Source organism: Carassius gibelio, chromosome A3 (assembly GCF_023724105.1).
Source record: "Carassius gibelio isolate Cgi1373 ecotype wild population from Czech Republic chromosome A3, carGib1.2-hapl.c, whole genome shotgun sequence".
NCBI classification, from domain to species: domain Eukaryota; kingdom Metazoa; phylum Chordata; class Actinopteri; order Cypriniformes; family Cyprinidae; genus Carassius; species Carassius gibelio.
In genome coordinates this window covers 30,749,868-30,774,624 of record NC_068373.1, presented here as the reverse complement: position 1 = coordinate 30,774,624, position 24,757 = coordinate 30,749,868, and the positions used below count along the sequence as shown (strand labels likewise).

Sequence of the window (24,757 nt, the reverse complement as noted above, 5' to 3'; positions counted from 1 at the left end):
CCTGCTGTAATGAGCTCACGAATTTAAAGTGTTTAAATTGGTGTGGATGCTAATATCGTTATCTTTACATTTATCATTATTGGTGTGAATGGGGCTTTTGGCTTCAATAATTAAGTAGAAATGGGAACACTTTCCATAGCACTCAATGTACTTGCTTATGATTGAGCTGGGCATTTCAAACTTGTCTCTCTCCTCATTGCTATTTGCTGGCCAAGAGATATCTAAAGCTGTGGTAGGATCTCACTTCACAATTAATAACTCTCTTAGGATATGGTGTCAGATCAGGAAGACATTCAAACTGCCAAATATGTAATTTTTTATAGCTTCTGACTGTCACGGGAATGGGCAGGTAGGAGATGTTCACAGTTTGATAAGCATAAAAAATATCACAGTGAATGGGGCTAGAGGAGTTGGGGGCTAGAGGAGTGGTTATGAACAAAGGCAGAGTTTCTCTGTGTCTGGAGAGGATCATTTCATTAAAAACTTTTTAATTAAGTTGAGCTCAAATCTCACTTTTAGTCAGCAGCGAGTGTTTGAAATAACATGATTCAATATGGATTATAATCATCAAACACGGCAGAAATATTTATAAGCAATGCAAACTATGCACGCTATCCATTAACGTTACCATAGTAAACATGGTAAATGTGACCACTTGAAGAGATCAGATTTCAGCTTCTTATTATGTATCACAATCATGTATTTATTTAGTAAAATATTTGAAGGAATGAATTATCTATTTATATAGCACTTAATTGCGTATTATTGTACACTCAAAGCACTTTACAAACTTTACAATCATGTGGGGGGTCTCTCCTTAACCATGACTAGTGTTCAGCATCACCTTGGACAGCAGCGACAGGACAACGGCGCCGGTGTACTCATCACACACCAGCTACAGGTGCAGAGGAGAGAGAGATAGAGCCAATCAAGTGGTTGGGGATTATTAGGAGGCCATGATTGACAAAGGGCAAGGGGACAATTTTACCAGGACACTGGGGTTACACCCCTACTCTTAATGAGAAGTACCATGGGATTTTAAATGACCACAGGACCTCAGTTTAATGTCTCATCCGAAGGACAGTGCTTGTTGACAGTATAGTTACCATAACTAGTGTAAACATGCCAAATTCAACCGCTTGAAGAAATCAGACGTCAGCTTCTTATCCTTTATCACAATTTAGTAACACATTTGATCTGTCATTCTTCTTAAAAGTTTAGTGCTGCATAGCCTGTCTTAATTATGATAATGGTTTTTGTTCAGGAGGTTTTATAAAAATATAGAAATTATAATTCTTTCTAAATGTGATGTATATGCTACTGTGACTTAAAATAAACAGAATCAGACTCTACTGAATAGCAGATTATGTTCATACTGCTTTATTTCTGTGACTCATTTTCAATCCTGTTACATTTATTCATTATGATCAGTCTATCACTTACTATAGTAAAACAACGATGCTTTTGGATTTAAATATTTAACAAAGCATGCAAACAAACAGACGTTTTATGTTCATTTGGCTAATTCCAGTGACTTATTCGTTTTCTGATAACTTCTCTTTGTTGGTGAAATGATGGGGTGGCGTCATGTTTTGTTCATGAGAGGCGTGTAAAGGGTGGGTTTTAGTGAAGCGCAGTGGAGCTTCTTGCCCCACGGTGGAAATGCAGAGCAATGTTGGCCTTGGTGCTACAGGTCCATTCGAAACACTGGCTTGCACTGACTCGACAGTGGAAATGTAACTAATGAATGTTTGTGGCTTACCATCCTTGTGAAGGGTGTCAATGATTGTCTTCTGGACAACTGTCAGATCAGTCTTCCCCATGATTGTGTAGCCTAGTAAACCAAACTGAGGGACCATTTTGAAGGCTCAGGAAACCTTTGTATGTTTTTTGAGTTGATTAACTGATTGGCATGTCACCATATTCTAATTTGTTGAGATAGTGAACTGGTGGGTTTTTGTTAAATGTGAGCCAAAATCATCACAATTAAAAGAACCAAAGACTTAAACTACTTCAGTCTGTGTGCATTTAATTTATTTAATATACAAGTTTCACAATTTGAGTTGAATTTCTGAAATAAATGACATTCTAATTTATTGAGATGCACCTGTAGATGTAGAAGTGAAAACAATGGGGAAAAAAATAATATTGCAGTATTTGACATTTTTATGTAATACTGTAGTATGCAAGCAATATGAAAATGCCAATATGAAATGGTTCAAAACAGTATCAGAAAAACTAAATGAAATCTTTTTACATTTTCTCATTTTGTCAGCAAGGCAATTCTAATCAAACAGCTTAAGGTAAGTTAATATAATAAAAATTAACGGAAGCATAAATGTTGTTGGCACTCATCTTTATGCTTGAAATCAATCACATAATGATACAGCCTGGTTTATTTTTCAGTTTTTCAACTTGTTTTTGTAGCTCTTTTATTTCTTCTCCTTTTTGTGCATGCAGGTGCTGATAGAGTTTTTCCAGTAATTCCTGTTGTTTCTGACGTTCTTCCAGCATCTCTGTGAGCTCCTGAACCTGCTGATTATATCTCTCTCTGAAATCATGCAGTTCTTCTGCTTGTTTTCTGGCTTCATCTTCATGTTTCCTCTTCATCTGTTTTATTTCCTCTTCATGTTTCTGTTTCATTTTATCTCTCTCTTTCACTTCTCTTTCTATTCTCTCTCTTTCTCTTCTCTTTATCTCTTCTTGTTGTTCTTGTTTCAGATCTTCAATCATTTTTTTCCATCTCTTTCTTTCTTCTTCTTGTCTCTCATCATCTTCTTGTTTTCTTCTCTCCCATCCCTTTTTTCTCTCTCGTTCCAATTGTTCATAATGTCTTTCAATTTCAGTTTTCTTTCGTTCATATTCTCTTTCTTTATCTTCTCTTTCTCTTTTCTGTTTCTGTCTCTCATCCTCTATCTTCTGTTGTTCTTCTTCTCTCTCTTTTTCAAATTTCTTTCTCATTGTCTCCATTTCTTCTTGTTTTTCTCTCAGCTGTTCCTCATGTTTCTCTTTTCTCTTTCTTTCTTCTTCCTCTCGTTCTCTCATCTGTCGTTTCTTTTCTTCCTCCCATTCTCTCTGTTGTCGTTTTATTTCTTCTCGAGTCTCTTTTCTGTCATTTTCAGCCTCTTTTATTTTTCTCACCCATTCTTTTCTTTCTTTCTCTTCTTGTTCTTTTTTCCTTTTTTCCTCTAAATCTCTCTTTTTCATTTCTTTTTCTTCTTTCATCTTTAACTCTGTTATAACACGTTCTTGTTCTTTTTTCATTTTTTCTTGATCTCGTCTGTATCTCTCTTCTCTCTTTCTATCTTCTACTTCTCTTTCTTTTTGCTGTTTTTCATACTGTGATCTCTGGTTTTCAATCTCTCTCTTCATTTCTTCAATTTTTTTAATATATTCAGCTCTTCGCTGTTTTTCTTCTTCTGATCGTTTCTGGTTTTCCTTCTCTCTTTCCTTCTTTTCTGTTTTTTCTTTCTCTTCAAACTCTTTTCTAAGTTGTTTCTCTTTTTCTCTGAATTGATTCTCCATCTTCATTCTCTCCTCATCTGCTCTTTGTTTCTCATCCTCGAGTCTCTTCAACAGGATTTTCATGCCCAGCTCATATTTGGCTTCTAATTCTTCTCTTTGAATCTGAACTTCTCTTTCTCTCTCTTTTAGTATTTCCTCCATTCTCTTCTTAATGGACATCTCTGCCTCCTCAAACATGCTGTTAGTGAAGTATCGACCCTGATTACTGTTCTTCACCTCTTCTATCATCTTTAACAGTCGGCTCACTTGAGTTCTGTCTTGTTTTTCTCTATTATTGAAAGCCAAGAATCTGTTTCCACAATCTCTAATCAGTTTCTTGACCTCAGCATGGTTTCCTCTCTCCACATAATCTTGTATGGACTCATCATTAAGTTCGTCTCCTCTAGTGAACAGAACGATGCTGAACTGAGCAGCTTTTGGACCGAAGATCTTCATTATCAGATCCACAGTGTCTGCTTCTTCCTTGGTGAATCTCCCCACACTCAACACAATGACAAATACATGAGGTCCAGGAGATGAGAGTGAAACACATTTCACTATTTCATCGACCGCTTGTTCATTTGAAAGTGATGTGTCAAAGAGTCCTGGAGTATCAACCACAGCTACTGATCGACCATCAACTTCACCAACTCCCTTCTTACAAACAGTCGTCACTGAATCCATGCTTGCTTTACTCTCAAACTCATTTCTTCCTAGAATAGTGTTTCCTGTTGCACTCTTTCCATTTCCTGTTCTCCCAATCAACACAATCCTCAAACTCTCCTGATCATCTGAACATTCAGCACCTGAAACTAATGCATGTACATGTGTTAATATCATGTGGTTAAAAGCACAAGCTACACATTCAAGTGTTACACTTCCTAAAGGGATAGTCACTCTAATAATAAAAATTTGCTGTTAATTTAGTCACCCTCAAGCCATCCAAAATCTAGGTGACTTTATTTCTCTTTAGCACTCTTTATACTAGCACCTAAAACATGAACACACCACATCTCAAGAGCCCTCAGTCTCACTGAGGCTTGTGGTTTTGCCCCTGTTCCCTCCATCTCTCTCAGTTCTAGGTCTGAGTATTCTGGTTTGAACAAGAACGGCTGTGCATAAAATTTCCATGTCATTTCTTTCACATAAAAATTATCAGTTATTGTAACTTTTATGTTGTGAGCTTTAGACGCTGTTACTGCTGATGAAGGTCTGCACACTAGTCCACGTTCTCCATTGTAAACAAAAATTTTCAGTATTTATGTGTAGTATGTGCCTGCACATACACAGAGCTGGGTAGATTACTTAAAAATTGTTATCCATTACTGATTTCAAAATACATGTTGGGAATTGTAGTTAGTAACATAATCTAGGTTGCTAACTTTTCAATGTATTTTGACTGTTTTTTTAATTACTTTTAGATTATATGTAGGGTGCTGGATGTCCTGCTAGAAACTTGGGAGGATGGACCTTCAGAAAGTCGAAATGAAATACAATATGTGCTGGACATGAGAACAAAACTCCACACCTTGGGGTGGCTGTAGATGGAGAATTTGTTACAGGCCCAGGATAGGCAAAGCCAGCTATATAACATGGGAGCCAGACTACGTTAATTTGCACAGGGAGAAAAAGTTCTTGTATTGCTTCCTACGTCTAGCTCACCCTCCACTTGCAAGGGATTTTGTTGCAGTGCGAGCTCTATCACAGCCAGCAGGCTCCAGAACATCGCACCGATGAGGGTTCCATCTTTCTCATCTGCACCCTGCTTATGGGAAAAGCGCTGGAGTGGGCAACGGCACTGTAGAAAATCCTGCTGTGATCTGATTGGCTGACTGTGTCTTGATAAAGAGCACCTGTGGCCCTTACTAATTATGTTTCAGTCTCCTTTTGTTTGAACCAAAAGCTGTTGTTCAGACATGGCTTGTGTGGAATCGTTGCGTTGTTGACTATAAACCAACAATTACCATCACTGCCATCTGTGCAATGTCTACTCCTATATGTCAGCACAAATAAACTGGGAAAAGTACTTGATGACTGAATGAGTTTTAATGGACCCACCATTCCAGTAGCAGATTAGTGATTAGTGATTAGTGAAGTGACATTCAGCCAAGTATGTTGACCCATACTCAGAATTTGTGCTCTGCATTTAACCCATCCGAAATGCACACACACAGAGCAGTGAACACACACACACTGTGAGCACACACCCAGAGCAGTGGGCAGCCATTTATGCTGCGGCGCCCGGGGAGCAGTTGGGGGTTCGATGCCTTGCTCAAGGGCACCTAAGTCGTGGTATTGAAGGTGGAGAGAGAACTGTACATGCACTCACCCCACCCACAATTCCGTCCGGCCCGAGACTAGAACTCACAACCCTTCGATTGGGAGTCCAACCCTCTAACCATTAGGCCACGACTGAAACATAGGCCACGAGTATGTGCCATCTACCTCCTCAATGCCTACTTCCTCAGCAGTCACCACTAGAGGGCCATCAGAGAGACAACACCAGCATCTTTCTGATCCATGTTCGCCTATTAGGCTCTCAGTTCCACTCCCAGATAACCTCAGGCCACCTTTAATGCATCCAAATGTAATGGGTGAAGGCTTAACTCAGCAACAACGTAATGGTCTTTCATCTTCAGTCATCATCAAATGAATCCCAGTTTTTATCCCAGTGATCAACAAGTAGGAAGGGACCAAAGCCTTTGGCCACCTGATCAAATGCAGGGAAATGCATTCTGTATGCCTGGTCACCAGTGGATGCCTCCAAGTTGGCCAACTTTCCCTCCAAATGGAGGATTTTTAAGGCCTCCATATCTACCTGATTATTCGTATCCAGTATTATATCCAGCTCATATCCAGAATGTTCTGCCAGTTCCTTCAAGGGTTGCAACATTGCCTCCTAGAGATTTATCAGCTGGATTTACTTATGCTTCTCTTGGTCATTCACATCAAACTTCTTTAGAACAGCAGACAACTAGTACTGTACCGCAGCAAGATAATCCTTCTATTATGTCTCATCAGAATCCTTTGATACCCAGAGTTATAACCACTGCATCAGCAACTCTGGAGCAGGGGCAGCAAAGAGATGTAAATCCAATAACTGCACTATCCCCAATTGGAATGCAAATGATGGTCCCTAACCAGCATATGTCTATTCATTCACCCATGAATGTGCCCGACGCAAGTATGACAGCTCTACATCCCTCCAGGTCGGCCCGTATTGAAAGACTTTCATTTCCATATTTGAAGAGTGATGACCCCCATGAGTTTGCCATGCTGAATATGGCTTTAAAGAATTTGTTACCCTCAGAGGAAACTGAGCAATACAAGTATCATATTCTTCTTGATCATTTGAAGTTGGAGGCAGCTCGACTTCTGGCCTTGGCTTATGCCCATCATTCCCAGCCTTATACTACTGCCTTAAAAGCTCTTCAGAAAAGATATGGGCAACCTCACCAGTTGGTGCTGCGAGAGATTGCTACAATTAAGAACTTACCCGCTGTACGTTCAGGAGATTCTGGTGGATTTGGTGATTTTGCTGTACGAGTTCAAGCTCTTGTGGGAATGCTTCAATCCTGGGATCATGAAGAAGGAGCAAAGGAATTATCCTGTGCATCACATGTCCATCAGTTACTCAGTAAACTTCCAGCACATCAGGTTGCTAGTTTTGCAAGATATGTCAAAACCACCCGACCAGACCAGTCCTACAACTTGGTGAATTTTTCAGTTTGGTTGGAAGAAGAATCAGATTGTCAGAATCTAGCTACCCAAGTGTTTGAACAGTCTAAAGGTATGAAAAAGTATCAGGTAAGAGAAGCAAGGCCTACCAAGTCCCAATATCACACAGCTACATTTCTTCATGGCATAAGGCAAGAAGTTAATCCAACTCAAAAAAGGAACTCTGAAACTGCAAACCACGAAATTCTGCGACACGGCAAGAAGGAGGGCCTTAAACCGTCATGTGCAAGCTGTGGCAGTAATGATCATCATCTAAGTCATTGTCCTGAATTTCAGAGCTTCGATACGGCAGCCAAACGGAAATGGATTATTGACAATAATCGTTGTTGGAGATGTGGTTGGGCCCATAGATCATCTAAGTGTGACTTAAGAGGAAAATGTCCATTGTGTCAAGATCGTCACTTAGGAGTACTGCATGAAGTAAATGTTCGCAAACCAGATTCTAGGATATTTTATTTGAGCCGATCAAGTGGTCCGAACTCTGTTCTTCTGAAAATTGTGAGGGTAGTTCTGAGCCACAAAGGAAAGACTCTGGAGACATATGCTATCCTAGATGATGGTTCTGAGAGAACTATGCTCATGTCTTCTGCAGCAGAGAGTTTAGGTCTTCATGGGGCGGCAGAATCATTGGTTCTTCGAACCATTCGGCAAGACACAGAGAAAATTGAGGGTGCAACGGTTTCCTTTACCATATCTCCAGCTTCTCACAAGCAAAGTAAATACCAGATACAAGGTGCATTTACTGCTCAAATGATTGACTTACCTGAACAAACTTATCCTGTACAAGTCCTACAGAGACGCTACCAACATCTAAGAGGCCTCCCTCTGGAGGAGTTTCAGAGAGTTAAACCTTTGTTACTAGTGGGATCTGATCATCCTCACCTTCTTTGCTCCAAAGAGCAAGTACGTTTTGGTCCTCCTGGAAGTCCAGCCGCTTTGCATACTCGACTGGGATGGGTACTACATGGACCTACTTCATTGGGTGAGAAGACTAATTCCACGGCTCAGTGTTTCTTCCAGGCATCTCTCTCCATAGATCAGTTGCATAAAGATGTGGAGAAGTTATGGCAAGTTGACGTAATTCCTTTCTCTCAGAATCCAAAGCATGCTCTGCGGTCTAAACAAGATAAGAAAGCTCTCAAATGTCTAGACGAGAAAACAAAGCTAGAAGAATTGAACGGAATCAAAAGATATGCGACTCCTTTACTTCGAGTTGAGAATGCACCAGTCCTTAAAGCATCTCAAGAGGCAGTAATGCCGGCTTTGCGTCGAATGGAGAGACACCTAGCTAAGGATCCAGCACAGGCAGCTATTTATGAGAAAGAGATTCAGAAGCTCATTGAAGCTGGATATGTTAAGAAACTAAAGTTAAATGAGATTAATCTCAGTGACGAATCTTGGTATATTCCCCACCATCTTGTAGAACATAATGGCAAGCATCGTGTGGTATTTAATTGTTCCTATCAGTATCACAGAGAGAGTTTAAATGCCTATTTGTTACCTGGACCGGTTCTAGGCCCTACCTTGATTGGAGTTTTACTTCGGTTTACAGAACATCAAGTTGCGATAAGTGGAGACATTAGATCAATGTTCCATCAAGTTGGTCTCCTGGCTTCTGATTCTCCTTTGCTACGTTTTTTGTGGCGAAACATGAGACAAAATGATCCAGTTGATGTCTATGAATGGCAGGTCTTGCCTTTTGGTGCTACATGTAGCCCTTGTTGTGCCATATATGCTCTCCAGAAATGTGTTCAGAATCTTCCAGTCTAATTTCAAGATGTTCAGTCTTCTGTCTTGCATTCCTTTTATGTGGATAATTGCCTACAAAGTTTTCCAACTACTGAAGAGGCCAAGGAGATGCTTATGAAATTGCGTTCTTCCTTGGCTGAAGGAGGTTTTGAGATTCGACAATGGGCCAGTAACCATGTCTCTGTGACTGACCACTTACCAGCCGAAGCTCGTTCAGTAGAGACCAACCTGGGGTTAAGTCATGACTGCACAGATCCATGCGAGGGAACTCTTGGATTAAGTTGGCATTGCTTGCAGGATACTTTGAGCTATAAGCACCGTCTAGTGGAGTATACTGTCCTAACTTTGCGAGTGATATATCGTATACTTGCTCGCAAGTATGACCCTCTGGGTTTTATCATTCCATTCACGACACGTACTAAAGTTCTTCTGCAACAATTATGGATGAAACCTAACAGAGGATGGGATAATCCAGATATCCCAGGGGATCAAGGCAGCTTGGAAGGCATGGGAAGGAGAGTTGCCAGATTTGGTCAAGCTCCAAGTACCTCGATGGTATGGTCCAAGAATGAATTGGGAAGATCCAGTCATCAGAGAGCTTCACATATTCTGCGATGCATCCGAAAAGGCCTATGGTTCAGTTTCCTATTTGCATCTGGTAAACGGAAATGGTGAGATTTCTATATCTCTATGGCTCATTCAAGGGTAGCACCAAAGAAGACCATTTCTATTCCTCGTTTGGAACTATGTGCTGCTCTGACCGGGGCTCAGCTGGCGAACCTGTTGCAAAAGGAACTCACCTTGGATGTTGAAAGGGTGACACTTTGGTGTGATTCCACAACTGTGTTGACCTGGATCCAGTCCGAATCCTGCCGGTACAAGATCTTTGTGGGAAACCGCATTAAGGAGATTCTTGAGTATACTAGACCGGATCACTGGAGATATTTTGACACTGTAAGTAATCCAGCAGATGACATCACTCGAGGCAAGAGACTTGATCAATTGTCCGCAACCAGTTCTTGGTTTCAAGGACCACCTTTTCTATATTTGCTATCAGCAATGGCCAAAATCTCCAGCCTTAAGAACAGAGGAGGTTGGGACAGAGCTGAGAAAACCTTTGTTTTGTGGACTTAATCAAGCCTCAGTAAACTCTCTCAAGTACGATGCATCTCAATTCAATACCTGGTCAGAGTTGATTGAAGCAACCGTTGAGAACCTCTCTTTGGACTTAAGAGCTGAGACTAAACCTTCTCAAACACAAGCAGAATTATGTCTTTTGCGTCAAGCCCAGGTGGAAGATTTCCCTGAGGAATATAAACTGCTAAAAAACGGTCATGGAGCTCCCTCACACAGCTGTTTAGTTGGTTTGGCACCAGAATATGATCCCGTTACAGAGCTAATAAGAGTGGGTGGACGACTTCGTCAGAGTGAGGATTTGGATCTTGAAGCTATTAATCCAATTGTTTTAGATCCTAAGAATAATGTTACCAAACTTTTGGTTGCTGATTATGACTCCACTCTGTGCCATCCAGGACCACAAAGAGTGTTCGCTCAGCTTCGTCGGAAATACTGGGTTCTGAGAGGGCGACAGTTAATAAAGAAGATTCAGAGATCATGTCTTGAATGCAGGAAGTGGAAAGGTGTGCCTTCAGTTCCTAGAATGCCTGATCTACCAGTTTCCAGACTTCGCCTGTATAAGCCCCCCTTTTGGTCGACAGGTATGGATTGTTTTGGGCCTTTAACCATCAAAGTAGGTCGCCGACATGAGAAGAGGTGGGGCATTATATTCAAATGCCAGACGACACGGTGTCTTCATTTAGAACTCCTCTCTGGTATGGATACTGACAGTTTCCTCTTGGCCCTTCGAAGATTTGTAGCCCGTAGAGGTAGGCCCTATGAAGTAGTATCTGATCAAGGAACTAATTTCAAGGGAGGAGAAAGAGAACTCCAGGAGGCATTTTCGCAGCTTAGTCCTTCCTTCCAAGAGATACTAGCCCAACAGCAAATTAAATTCTCATTCAATCCGCCATATTCTCCCCATTTTGGAGGTACTTGGGAGAGAGAGATACAGTCTGTTAAGACGGCATTACGAGTAGTTCTGGGAATACAAGTAGTCTCAGAGGAAATTTTGTATACAGTGCTCGTTGAAATTGAGGAGTTGTTAAACTCAAAACCTCTTGGCTATGTATCTTCAAAACTTTCACACCCTGATCCAATCACGCCAAATATCCTACTGATGGGGCGGCGAGATGCATCTCTTCCTCAAGTGATGTATGCAGATTCAGAACTACTTACCCGTAGAAAGTGGAGACACAGCCAAGTTCTTGCGGATCGATTCTGGGTCAGTTTTGTTCGAGATTATCTTCCAAGTCTTCAGACTCGTCAAAGGTGGGAACTTGATGGTAATCCTATAGCTCCTTCTGCTATCGTCATGATTGTGGAACCTCAGCTTCCTTGGGGACACTGGCCTATAGGGACTGTCAGTAAGATTTTGCCAAGTTCTGATGGAAGAGTGAGAGTTGCTGAGATTTTCAGCAAAGGGAAATATTTAATTCGTCCAGTCAACCGTCTGATTGTTCTTCCTGAATTGACTGATTCTGATAATTCAACCACATGAACTTTCTGTAAATGCAAATATGTTAACATATTTGGGGGCGGCTGTAGAAAATCCTGCTGTGATCTGATTGGCTGACTGTGTCTTGATAAAGAGCACCTGTGGCCCTTACTAATTATGTTTCAGTCTCCTTTTGTTTGAACCAAAAGCTGTTGTTCAGACATGGCTTGTGTGGAATCGTTGCATTGTTTACTATAAACCAACAATTACCATCACTGCCATCTGTGAAATGTGGAAAGGATCTAGGGAAACTGTTGCTCGCCCTGCGTCAAGAGAATTCCACTGCAGCGGATTACACTCTCTCCTTCTGTATGCACGCCGCTCAGACTGGCTGGGGGGAGGTTCCTCTCAAACTATTGTATCAGAAGGTTTTGAATGCGGAGCTGCAGGGAGAACTTGCTTGTTGTGATGACGGAAAGACCCTCAGTCAGATCATGGAACTTGCCATCTGGCTCGATCATCTCATCCGGGCTTGTCGCACTCCGGTCAGGACCAGCCTGAGTTTCAACCTGGTATGAGCCCGAGCCCATGCAGTTCGGATACACCCACCTCTCCAAGGCAGAACGCGAGAGGAGAAGGCACAATCATTTATGCATGTACTGCGGTCAGGCTGGTCATTTCAGGGCTTCCTGCCCAGTGAAATCCACTTCTTGTAACCCCGCTGTGGTGAGTTCACGTTCACTCTCTTCTAAAAATGTTTTATTTTTCTAAATTAGACTCGGGAGCTGCTGGAAATTTTATTGACTTAACCTTTGCAAAAAGTAACTCACACCACCTCTCACCCTCAGCATCGACTCGCAACATAGGGAGACCATCCAGTTTTACACTATTCATTTGCCACTTCATCCTATGATTCTGGGGTTTCCTTGGGTGGAGAGACATAACCCGCAAATTTCCTGGTCAGAGAGGAGGATTATCCAGTGGTCTTTGTCTTGTCTGAATAAATGCATGCCCACTGTCCAGGGTCCTGAATTGAGTGCCAGCTCCTCCGTGGACATTTATCTACAGGAGATCCATCCATGTTTACCATCATCTTGCCCAAGCATTCAGCGAGCGTGAAGCTTCACACTTACCTCCACATCATGCTGTCGACTGTGCTATTGAGCTCCTGCCGGGAACCATGCCGCCGCACGGTCGAGTAAACCCCCTATCTCAGCCAGAGACCGAGACCATGAATTCGTACATTGAAGAACAGCTTGCTAAAGGCTTTATTACCCCTTCAACATCGCCTGCTACTGCCGGTTTCTTTTTTGTTAAAAAAAAGGATCGGGGTCTCCGACTGTGCATAGACTATCGGGGTCTCAATGAGATCACCGTCAAATACCGCTATCCGCTCCCTCTCGTCCCAGCTGCCCTTAAAATGCTCCGCACAGCCCAATATTTCACCAAGCTCGACCTACGAAATGCATACAACCTTATTCATATTCGGGAGGGTGATGATTGGAAGACGGCGTTTTCTACAACCTCCGGCCATTATCAATATCGGGTCATGCCGTTCGGCCTTTCCAACAGTCCTTCAGTTTTTCCAGCGTTTGTCAATGAGATCTTCAGAGAACTGCTCAATTGGAGTGTAATTGTATACATTGACGACATCCTGATTTATTCAGACAACCTTGAAAGGCACGTTCAGGATGTGTGATCTGTTCTCAAGCGCCTCATCGAGTACCAGTTGTATGCAAAGATACAGAAATGCGAGTTTGATCAAACTCGGATCTCATTCCTGGGTTACATCATCAGCGCCGACGGAGTGGTGATGGATGACAACAAGGTACAAGCGGTGGTCAACTGGCCTCAACCCACGTCAGTGAAAGAGCTACAGCGCCGCCGATTTACCACAGATTTTTTCGAAATTTCAGCATGATTGTGGCTCCTCTCACTTCTCTACTCCAAGGAGGAGGAAGACGTTTCTGCTGGTCTTCAGAATGCACTGCGTCGTTTGAAAGTTTAAAGAGGAGATTCACCACAGCACCCATTCTCCATCACCCAGATCCTGAGAGAGAGTTTATTGTGGAAGTGGATGCTTCTAACACAGGCGTGGGTGCCATCCTGTCACAATATCATGGTAATCCAGCTAAAATGTATCCTTGCGGTTTTTATTCTCATAAGCTGAATGCAGCAGAGCACAACTACGATGTGGGCGATCGAGAGCTTCTGGCGATGAAGGCCGCCTTTGAAGAGTGGAGACATTGGCTGGAGGGGGCGTGTCATCCTTTCACTGTGCTTACGGACCAGAGAAATCTGGAATATCTCAAATCCGCTAAATGTCTGAATGCTCGTCAGGCTCGCTGGTCCCTCTTTTCTCCAGATTTTATTTCAAAATCACTTTCAGACCAGGTTCTAAGAACGGCAAGCCAGATGCTCTCTCATGCCAGTTCGACAGTAATCATGACTGTTCTGAACCAGTCCCCATTCTGCCTGCCTCTCTCATTGTCGCACCAGTGCAGTGGGATATCATCACCGAGGTTTCTACAGCTCAGCAAAGACATACAGAACCCCCGGAGTGTCCGGGGTACCGCCTCTTTGTTCCTCCCAAGCTCAGCGACCGTGTCCTCCAAGGGGTTTATTGCATTTCCAGCGCGGGGCATCCAGGTATCACAGCCACCACTCAGCTAGTCTCCAATCACTTCTGGTGGACTTCCCTTCGAGCTGACGTGATCAAGTTTGTTCATCAGTGTTCCACTTGTAACATGGTCAAGTCTTCTCACCTGAAACCAGCTGGCTTCTTACAGCCTCTGCCGGTACCACAACGCCCTTGGTCCCATATCGCTTTGGATTTTGTCACGGACCTTCCTCAATCCCAGGGTTTCACCACCATCCTCTCGGTAATTGACCGGTTTTCAAAATCATGCCGTTTCATCCCTTTGTCTGGTCTTGACACAGCCTAACAGACCGCCAAGGCCTTCCTCAATCATGTGTTTCAGCTCTTTGGCCTTCCTGAGGATATTGTAACTGACCGAGGCCCTCAGTTTACTTCTCGTGTGTGGAGGGAACTTTGCTCGAAGCTCAATATTAATGTTAGCCTCACCTCGGGCTACCATCCTCAGGCCAATGGGCAGGTTGAGAGGTTGAATCAGGATCTAACTCATTTCCTATGGACCTACTGCCATCAAAATCAGCAGGAGTGGAGTCGTTTCCTTGTATGGGCTGAATACACTCAGAATTCCTTAGTTAAGCCTGCCACTGGACTGACACCTTTTCAGTGTGTCCTGGGATTTCAGCTTCCGCTCTTCCCGTGGGCGGGCGAGCCCTCAGATCTCCCCGCGGTAGATTCCTGGCTTCGGCGCAGCAAGGAATGCTGCTCATATGCATTTAATATCAACACTATGTAGATCAGAGGAGACGCGGGGGTCCCCGGTACCATCCCGGCCAGTGGGTGTGGCTTTCAGCCCGAGATTTCCGTCTCAAACTACCCAGCAAGAAGCTATCCCCTCGCTTCATTGGTCCTTTCAAAATTCTGCACCAGATCACCCCGGTCTCATTTAGGTTGGCTCTTCCTTCTCATAACAAAATCTCACCTACCTTTCATGTGTCTCTTTTCAGCCCCGCAGTCACCCCCAGGAGAGCGGAGGTCCAAGAGGGGAACACACCGGTGCAGAATCCTCCTATTGAGGTTGACGGGGAGGAGGCCTACCAGGTGCAAGCGATACTGGACTCCAGACGTCGTGGCGGGGCTCTACATTACCTCATTGACTGAGAGGGGTACGGTCCTAAAGAACGCTCCTGGGTCAGGTCTCAGGACATCCCGGACCCCTCTCTACTTACCATCTTCCATCATGACCATCCTGACCGACCTGCTCCCAGACCCTGAGGAAGACTTTGTGTGCCATATTGACCCTCTGTTTGTACTTATCTGAGTTCTCTACGAACATCTGCCTGAGTTCCCTTTGATGCCACCCTGAGTTTATGTCTAATGTTCTCTGTTTAATTACCTGTATTAATAAACTGCTGCAGATGGATCTAACTGACTCAGCCGTTTCATCACACTTATTACACTTACGGAATTAGAATCAATCCTAGAGATGGCAGTAATAGAGCCGTCCCATAGTAATTAGGCAGGCCTGATAGTTTTTGTACCTAAAACAGACAGTTCCATCCAATTCTATGTGAATCATCGTAAGGTGAATGCTGCATTGAAATTCTACGCATATCCAATGCCTCGGGTTGATGACTTGATTGGCTTGGTATAGCTCGATTTTATTGGATACAGGATTTGACAAAAGGATATTGGCAGATCCCCTTATCTCCATCATCCAATGAAAAAACAACCTTCACAATGCCGTTTGGATTACACCAGTTTGTCATGTCTCCATTTGGGTTGTTTGCGGCACCGGCCATGTTTCAGCACCTCATGGGCAACATCTTATGGTTTACTGGGGTTTGCAGCAAGAGGGAGCGGTTGGAGATGAGCAGTGAGTAAGTAGGTCAAGTGCAGAATGACATTCATCTGCTTCTAATTACAGTGATTGGCATGAGGATATCGTAAAAAAGCCATGGTGATACTAAAGTGGCAGAGATAGAGCAAATGAGGACTCGTGGGCTGACTCAATGCTGTCTTAGACAAGTATACAGCCAATGTTCTCTGTGTTTATGTTATTTGATGCATGTGATCTCGTCTATATTTATTGTTTTGTCATATATATGGCTTCTATACCAGAGCACGTACACACACGTCATGTGCCGGATGTTGGACATTGCGTTGTATAAGAGGTAAAAAATTATATAAATAATTTTCAGGTTCTTCCACATGCCAATTGTTTTGTGTCTTTACACATCAATGCCACAGGGTTTAATTTTGTTTTGTTTGTGTATGTTTTATGACTCTCAAAAGCCTTGATTCACATTCAATTTAATTATATGACTGACAGACTGCAACGGTTTGAGTTAAAAAAAAATCTTTGTTTGTGTTTTACAGAAGAAACAAAGTCACTTACATCTTGGATGCCCTGAGGGTAAGCAGATAAACATCAAATTTTCATTTTTGGGTGAACTATCCCTTTAATTATGAATCAGATAAATATTGTTCTACATTAACAACAGACTTAGAGAACACACATCATTGTGAGCAAACTATTTCTACATTCTGATGATGAAGCATAAGCTTAAAAAAATCCTTACCTTCTGACTGAAACTTCTGCTTTAACTGTTTGATCTCATCCTCCATTTTCTTCAGTTTCTCTTCATATTTCTCCTCTGTTTCATGTCTGGCTCTGTTCTCTTGAACTTTCAAATACATCTGAAGTGAATAGGGTTCAGTCTTCATGTTCTCAATATAATCCAGTAGTTCTGGGATCTGTCTTGAGCTTTCATGCTCTTTTAAACCCATCACTCTGTACCGACCTCCACAAAGACTGATTAACCTCTGAGATTCTGGGCTGTTTATAAACTCTGTATCTTGTCTTTTAACAGTGCCTTCACTGATAAACATTACCATGAAATGCTCTCTGGAATAAAAGTTATTCTGGATCTCCTCTATTTCTGCTTTGACTTCATCAGTCAGTGGACCAACAGGAACAATGAGGAGGAAAACATGAACTCCAGGATGACAGAGAGACAGGCAGTGCAGAGTCTGACGCATCACTTCCTCCTCTGAGAGACGAGACAGAGCTGGAAGCTCTATCACACTGATCTGACGACCATGAATCTTCTCATCTTTCTTCACACACTCTTCACTGCTCTCTCTCTGAGGTGAAGATTTTATAGTTTTTCCACGTAAAAGTTTGGACACATAGACTTCAAATGTTGGATCACTTCCACACAGAACCAGATTCAGCTTCTGTTTTCCAGAGTAATTAGCTGGCACTGAAAAACATATTAAAAACATTAGACTTCCGTAAACAACAACCACATTTTAGAATATGAAATTCTTAACTTCCAATAGTTTCGTCAACTTACAGTTGGAGCGAATCCACTCTCTTATGTCAACTGTTTAAAGAGAAAGAAAAACACAACTAAATGTTTGAAAATTTAATGTCATTACAAATTTAAAATCTGCAATCATCTTTCATATAAACTGTTTTGTTTTTGTTTTGTTACTATTCATTTTATTTTGTTATTTGATCCATTATAAAGCTGTTCTCTCTTCTCCATGTGTTTTTCAGTTTACATTATACACATGCACACTTTATTCATTGAGAATGATTAACAGTACAGGTTTTGTGAAAATCTGTCTGCTGGAATCTTTCCAGGACAAAGGACACAGGTCACAAGTTTACAGTTTTTCTCAGTCACTTTGGTGCATTTTTCAAAACAGAAATGAAATTCTCAAAACTACTTGTACAACCTCCACATCATCTAGTCATTTATACACATCATAAAACCAGTTTCTCATTCTTTTGAACAAGTTGCGATTGCTTTTGTACATTCATGCAATTGATTATGCATGTTTATCGGCAGTTTCCTACATTATCAGTTGCTCATGTCATGTTGCTCAAAACGTATTGCATAGTTTTCTGTGCAACAGTCTTACCCTTCAAAACATCTAGTCTTTAGTTCATCATATAAGTCATTAAATGCAAAATGGTTAATCTAGTTGTCAAAAACTGTCTAGCACACTTTTTATATTTATTTTTACACATTATTATTAGACTTTTTGTACATTTGGCATGAATTGTCCAAGTGAATCTTGACTTATGTAGAGAATGTAGATGATAAACCAATGATAAACCCTTTCTCTGAAATAGCTCAAAGGTTCATCTCATGAATCTTCAGTAGGAAAGCTTATACTGTATAGACAGAGGACAACACAAGAGTTACACATTCTGAAAATGGACTTATTTTCATATTTGTGTCCATATTTGTTTTTCCTTTTCTATATAACAATGACATTGTAAAGGTTTTTTTTTTTGGTCAGACTTTGTAAAAGTGTAACTGGGAATTCTATCCAGTCTCTTTCAGTCAATATCCCACATACAGTAATGTGTAAATGTGTACGTTTGAAATGGATATGGCATACATAAGCATATGGCATATTGTTCAATACAGAGGTTTACATCAGATCATCCCTCCAGAGTACACTGTTATATTGACAACATGACTAAGCAATTTGACTGTCTTATCCGTACACTATAACACAAGGACTTGTCATTCTGATGGCAGTGATATGTTCATTGACACAGATATTTATTTTTGAGAGATGAACTAAGGATTTTGAGCAGGAGACTGGCTTTTGCAGGTAATTCATGGTGATTTGCTATTTGTACGGGTTGTTTTGAGAAATGCACTTTATGTTTTGCAAATTGTGAGTTTGATTCAAGAAATGTACCAAAGCGACTGAGAAAAACTGTAACAACAGTAACAAAATAAGTGCTTCTCATAGTCAAATTGGTATGAAAGCTCTTGCCATGTTTTGTTTGGAAGCTTTTTTTGTTTATTAAAACGTAGTTTTGTTTAGTTATTCTATTTGATTATTATAATAAGAAAATTAATTCTGAAATTGTACTTAGACTTCCTTCACTTCTCTTGCTCTGTTCGAGTTTTCCATCATCTTTGTAATAAGAACGCTCTTTGTATTTTTCCTCTGATCTGACTGAACCATGAGATCTTCGCTCTTCATCCACTGATGTTCCTTCAGCATCATGAAATATTTCACATGTGAGGTATTCTTCCATGTTCTCCTGAAGTATCTTATCAGTCCTATGGAATATGTCAAATTGCCATTCTGGGTTTTCTCTTTCAAACTCCAAATGTCTTGCTCCACACTCCTTTATTAACTGATGAATGTACGAGTCATCTCTCTCTTCATCAGTCGTGACAACGATAGAGCGTTTTATCGCTTCTCCACTGAATTTGTTGAGCACATGTTTCACTCTTCTCAGGTCCTCCTCAGTGAAGTCTTTATATTGCAGTATGATTATGAACGCATGAGGTCCTGGATCAGACAGAAACACACACTCTCTCACTGTCTGTGTGATCTGAAGATCTGAGATGTCAGGATTCAGCAGATGAAGAGGATCAATGACTGTGACGTGTCTGTTCTTCACTGTTTCACTGATTTTCAGCACATTGTGCTGCTCTATAAGTGCATCTGTTCCCAGGATTGAGTTTCTGACTCTGCTGTTTTCTGATAGATTCTTCCCCAGAAGAACAATCCTCAGATCACACACTGGAACACACAAGAACACATGCATATGTAGAAACACTGAAAATCCTTAATATTCTGTTTTTAATTAAGGAATGATAAAAGGCTTGGCTGTTATTCATATAGGCTAATTGAATTAATTCACAACATTAAGAACAATTCTAAATATTTTGAAAATATCTATATTTTATAAAAGTCTGTGGTTATAATATAGCTATAATTTAATGAACTTACTGTTAGGGCGTCCTCCACTGCGACTTCGTCGCCTTTGCTTCCCTGAAAATAACATCACCCATATAATATCAGATGTGATAAATATGACAATAGAATAACGGTCTGTCATATTAGGTTACTAGGAAATAATTCAGGACAAATGAAGATCACTATATTAACATTTCACTAATATGGAAAGAAGATTAACAAATCGGTAATTAATAGCAAATTTAGAACTGTTACAGTTCATTATTACTGAATGGGATTAGATATATTAAGAACTATGACCAATTATAAAGATTTAATAATTAATTATGCCTCTTTAGAGAAAACTCAAATTTATATTTAATATTAACCAAATACCTATTGCTTATAATTGGTCATAGTTCACAGTTTCTTAATTAAACTACTCTCAGTGAACAATGACTGATTACCTAATAATGATGAACTTAGAAAATGCTAAATTCATAATCCTAAAATCAATAATATTTACTGATTAGTTTGTTTACAAGTTAAAAATAGTTAAAAGGTAGTATAAGTAATGTGATAACGTAGTGCTACTCACTGTCCTGCATTACTTTCTGTATAGTTTGTTACCATTATTTAACACATTTCAGCTTTGGCATTAAAAGTCAGTAACCTTTGGTAGATAGAATATATACCTGGAAATCAAATAGGGATATTAACATGTGCATCATCAATTTATATTTCATTTATTTTGTAAAAAATTACCAAACTAAACATTACTGGGTGAACCTTTTAAATCAGACACATTATAATAATCAGACTGGTATATGAACACATTCTTCATAGCAGTAGATAGCAAGTGTAGAAGACTTACTGCCGTCTTCTTCATGCAGAGATGAGATCTGCTGTGTCTCTTCAACTACACCTTGACTGATTATTTCATCCACTCTTTGAAGTATTTGAGAGTGTTTTGTATTTTGTGCAAGTTGAAGGCATCCTCCTGCACATTCTGTAGATATTTCTTGAATATATTCATTTTCAAATGTATGTTCAGCGCTGCGTGTCTCATCATCAGTAGTCAGAATCATTGTGCACTTCATCGCATGCTCACCAAAGCAGTTCAACACTGAAGGCAATATGTCTCTATTCTTCTGACTAAAATCATTGAGCTGCAGCACCAGTATGATCACATGAGGCTCTGGAGGACACAACCTGGACACGTATTGTGTTATTTCTTTAAGTCTGAGTTCTGGATTGAGCAGATGAGTTGCGTTGATGACTGTGATGTTTCTTCTCTCCACTCTTTCCGTGAATGTCTCCACATCAGGTTGTGGTGTTTTCTTTCCAAACACATTTTTATTGAAAATTAAGTTTCCCACTCTGTTGTTTTCTGACTCATTTTTCCCCACCAGGACAATCCTCAGATCACTCACTGAAACACACGATACATACTGTACATACATGTCGTCAAAAGGAGTTTTACCATTTTGATTACATAATACTGACTCAAACAAACAAACAAGCGTTTTTGAGAATAAGAATCTTTGAATTAACATGCAAACATTAAGTCTGGTTTAATTATTTATGGTTTAGATCCTGTATCCAGTTATTAATTAATATTAATAATATGTTTTTGTCAATCATAATTTGTTATGTTGTACTTACTGTTGGGACTATCAGTTGGGCTTTGGTCTCTCTTGCTTCCTATAAATGAAAACAAACAAATTAATTAATTAATTAATTAATGCTAATTAATATCTGCATTATTATCTTACTGACTAGAACACATTACAAAGACTTTTTTTTTTTAATCTGAAACTGAGTGTTCAAGTTACTATCAATTTTACTGTTTGGGATTCATGAATAATTTAAGATGTAATACTTTAAGACCTCTGTATCAAAATGTTAATTAAAATCAGATTCCCTCTGTATTTCTTGATTGTAGCTGAACCACTGCTAGATCAAGTACGACTATGGATAGAAACAGCCAAGTTTTATTATTTTTTTTTATGTCTGAACAATGAAACTTCCTGTGGTCAGAATGATTGCTGAACTGTGCCCAACCCTGCGTAGAAAAAAAAAGGAAAAGAAAAAAAAACCTTGGTCTCATGGTCTGTACTCTCTTACTCTCAGAGAGCAAGGAGCTAGACAGTTTGTCAAGTCAATCTAATGTGTATATATATATATATATATATATATATATATATATATAACTTTATACAAATGCAAACTGCTTCAGAGTTACAATAAATGTGAGCAACACAGAAAGCTGTTTTATAATCAGTATTTTCATTTCGACAAAGCAGCTCAACACGACTGTCAGTGAATTAAGTGCTTAAATCAGTTCAAGAAAAAGACAAAACTACTTAAGATAGTTTATTGCACCAAAAGTAATTTGTAAGGGATCATTAAATATGTTATATGTACACCTGAGTTCACTAGAATAGATGCACCTCTGTAAAATTATCATTTAAAAAGAAAATACAATATAAGAATTGCATTTTGTATTGAATGCATACTTCGGGTTATGAAAAAGTGAATAAACATATTTCAAGTTACAGCAGGCCACGTTTCTCTTGAGCACACTAAGTTTGTCATCAGAATGACATTAGCAACTAATGTAGGAAACCGCAGATAAATGTGTGTAATCAATTGCATGAATGTACAAAAGCAATCGTAACTTGTTCAAGAGAATGAGAAACTGGTTTTATGATGTGTATAAATGACTAGATGATGTGCAGGTTGTACAAGTAGTTTTGAGAATTTCATTTCTGATTTGAGAAATGCACCAAAGTGTCTGTAAATAATAAATGTACTAGAGAAATATTAGATATGAACTAATGTTTTATGTAAAATAATATATATATATTATTTTAATATTCAATTCAAATTGTTCAAATTGTTCAAATTGCAGAATTCAATTCAAATTGTCAACCATTATTTAAGTAAAACTGAGCAGGACTTTCGGTTTGCCCCGAGACTCACTCGAGGAAGTTTAGGCAAAAGGAAATACCCAAACTACGCAGCAAACATCCTTAATTACAGGAATGTGAAGAAGAAGAAGAAAAAAAACATCACGAACATATTCGAACCGAATTGCACAAAATTGGTCAGCTCCCGATAGCATCAGGTGTTTTGATTATGGGAAGTAGAGTTATTTAAATGAATGTCGTCGATTAGATATCGTAATATTTAGGCTATAATATTATAAATAATGTTGATTTGCACTGGTGATATAATAGGCTATGTAAATTCGGCTTTATGTGTGCGGACCGCGAGACTTGCACTTGGACCATAGTGCGGCTCAGTGGGAAAAAGGGTTGGGATCCACTGCCATAAAGCACGGACTTATGTAATGTAATGTTAACAGCTAAAATGAACTAACGAGCGTTTATACCAGCAATACTGTAAGGCAGGGTCTGTACATAAAACACATTAATTTGTTATAATTTGATACTCACGCAGATGTTGTGCCATTTCTGCCTTCAAGTTTCTAAATCCAACGAGAAATCTGATAGAGGAGAAAAACAGCGAGGAGAAAAATACATGCGCTTATCAGAAGAGACTACAACATAAAGATTCAAAACTCGAATATTCGCGTGTGATTAATTCTGCTCTTGTAATTAAAAGCTCAACCCAGTTATGGCGTTATTTTACTGACAAATCTCGAGAGCGCATTAACTACAATGGAAGGGCGCGAATCTCTCCGCTCGCCCGCGGATTTCCTTTGCTCCTATGGCTAGGAAATCCGAGCGCGAGCGGAGAGATTAGCGCTCGTGCATTGTATTAATGTGTTTTCGCGCTACAGTAATGCGCTCTCGAGATTGTTCCGTAAACCAACGCCAAACACAAACGTCTGCACACAGCAGCAGGCGTCTGGAGTATTTATTTCTTAAGGAGAGTATGTTTTAAGACAGCAGTAAAAAAAAAATAAAAAAATTATTCCTTGTAAAATAATATTTTGATAAGTATTAAATATATGGATCTTGCCGGAAATGTGCGCCGTTACAGGCTACAAGCAACGCCTCATCGTTTTCCAAACCGAAAGTAAAGTCACACTGTAGAAACGATCATGTACGAACTAAATCCACCACAGGAGGGCGCTGGTCAAAATATTCATATCCTCTAACTTCATACAGTGCTATAGAACAAGCTGAATGTATACTATTAATACTCACAGAAACATCAGTAGGGGAGAGCAGGGGCGAAAGTACCATTTTTCAGAAAAACTTCATTTTAAAAGATAATGTTGTATACAGAGATATATTTCTGCTGTGGCCAGTAACTCAGAAGTGTGATCTAACAATACCAGGTGGTATTTTGTAGAAATGTAGAAAGACTTCAGTATAATTTCACTTTGAACATAAGTTGCACATTGTTACTTTTGACCCCATCGGTTGGGACGAAAGTAACAACAATATAAGCTAGAATTATTTCTCTTATTTTTCTTGAGTATACCTGATTGTGACCTTGTTAATAAGTAACTGCAAACATATTTTATCCTTTATCTTTGCAAAAAAAAAAAAAATATATTAAATCACATTTTCATATTTTCATTTTAAGTTTAAGTTTAAGTTTCATCTGATGTCTTAAAACCTGACTGTATTTTTTTTTATTGTAAATTTCAATGTATTTTTATATAATAAAAAAAATTCTACAGAATGCACAATATAAAAATTTAATCACATTAACATAATAAAAAAACTCTAAACATAATGTAACAGTAGGCCTATTTATGTTTCCATCCAGTTGTTTTTATGCATAAATTGAAAATGTGCGTTAAAACATCTGGAAACACTGCAAATTCACAGGTGGAGGTGTAAAGACTAAGATATGGCTAAAACCTAAATATAAATGTGACGTAGCAGCTGCCCAGAGAGAGATGTTCCTCTATG

The 24,757-nt window shown here is 39.8% G+C and overlaps 1 protein-coding gene across 1 annotated transcript; it reads right to left on the bottom strand.

The window, feature by feature from the left end:
- Positions 1-1,364: 1,364 nt before the first annotated feature.
- Positions 1,365-23,598, bottom strand: LOC127942403 (uncharacterized). Its single transcript, XM_052538102.1, has 8 exons — positions 23,324-23,598; positions 21,528-21,566; positions 20,737-21,294; positions 19,917-19,958; positions 19,044-19,706; positions 17,498-17,527; positions 16,721-17,404; positions 1,365-4,316 (listed from the first exon to the last, which is right to left on the bottom strand). The coding sequence occupies exons 1-8, from the start codon at positions 23,337-23,339 to the stop codon at positions 2,374-2,376; spliced, it is 3,975 nt and encodes a 1,324-aa protein (XP_052394062.1). The 5' UTR covers positions 23,340-23,598; the 3' UTR covers positions 1,365-2,373.
- Between the last annotated feature and the right edge of the window lie 1,159 nt (positions 23,599-24,757).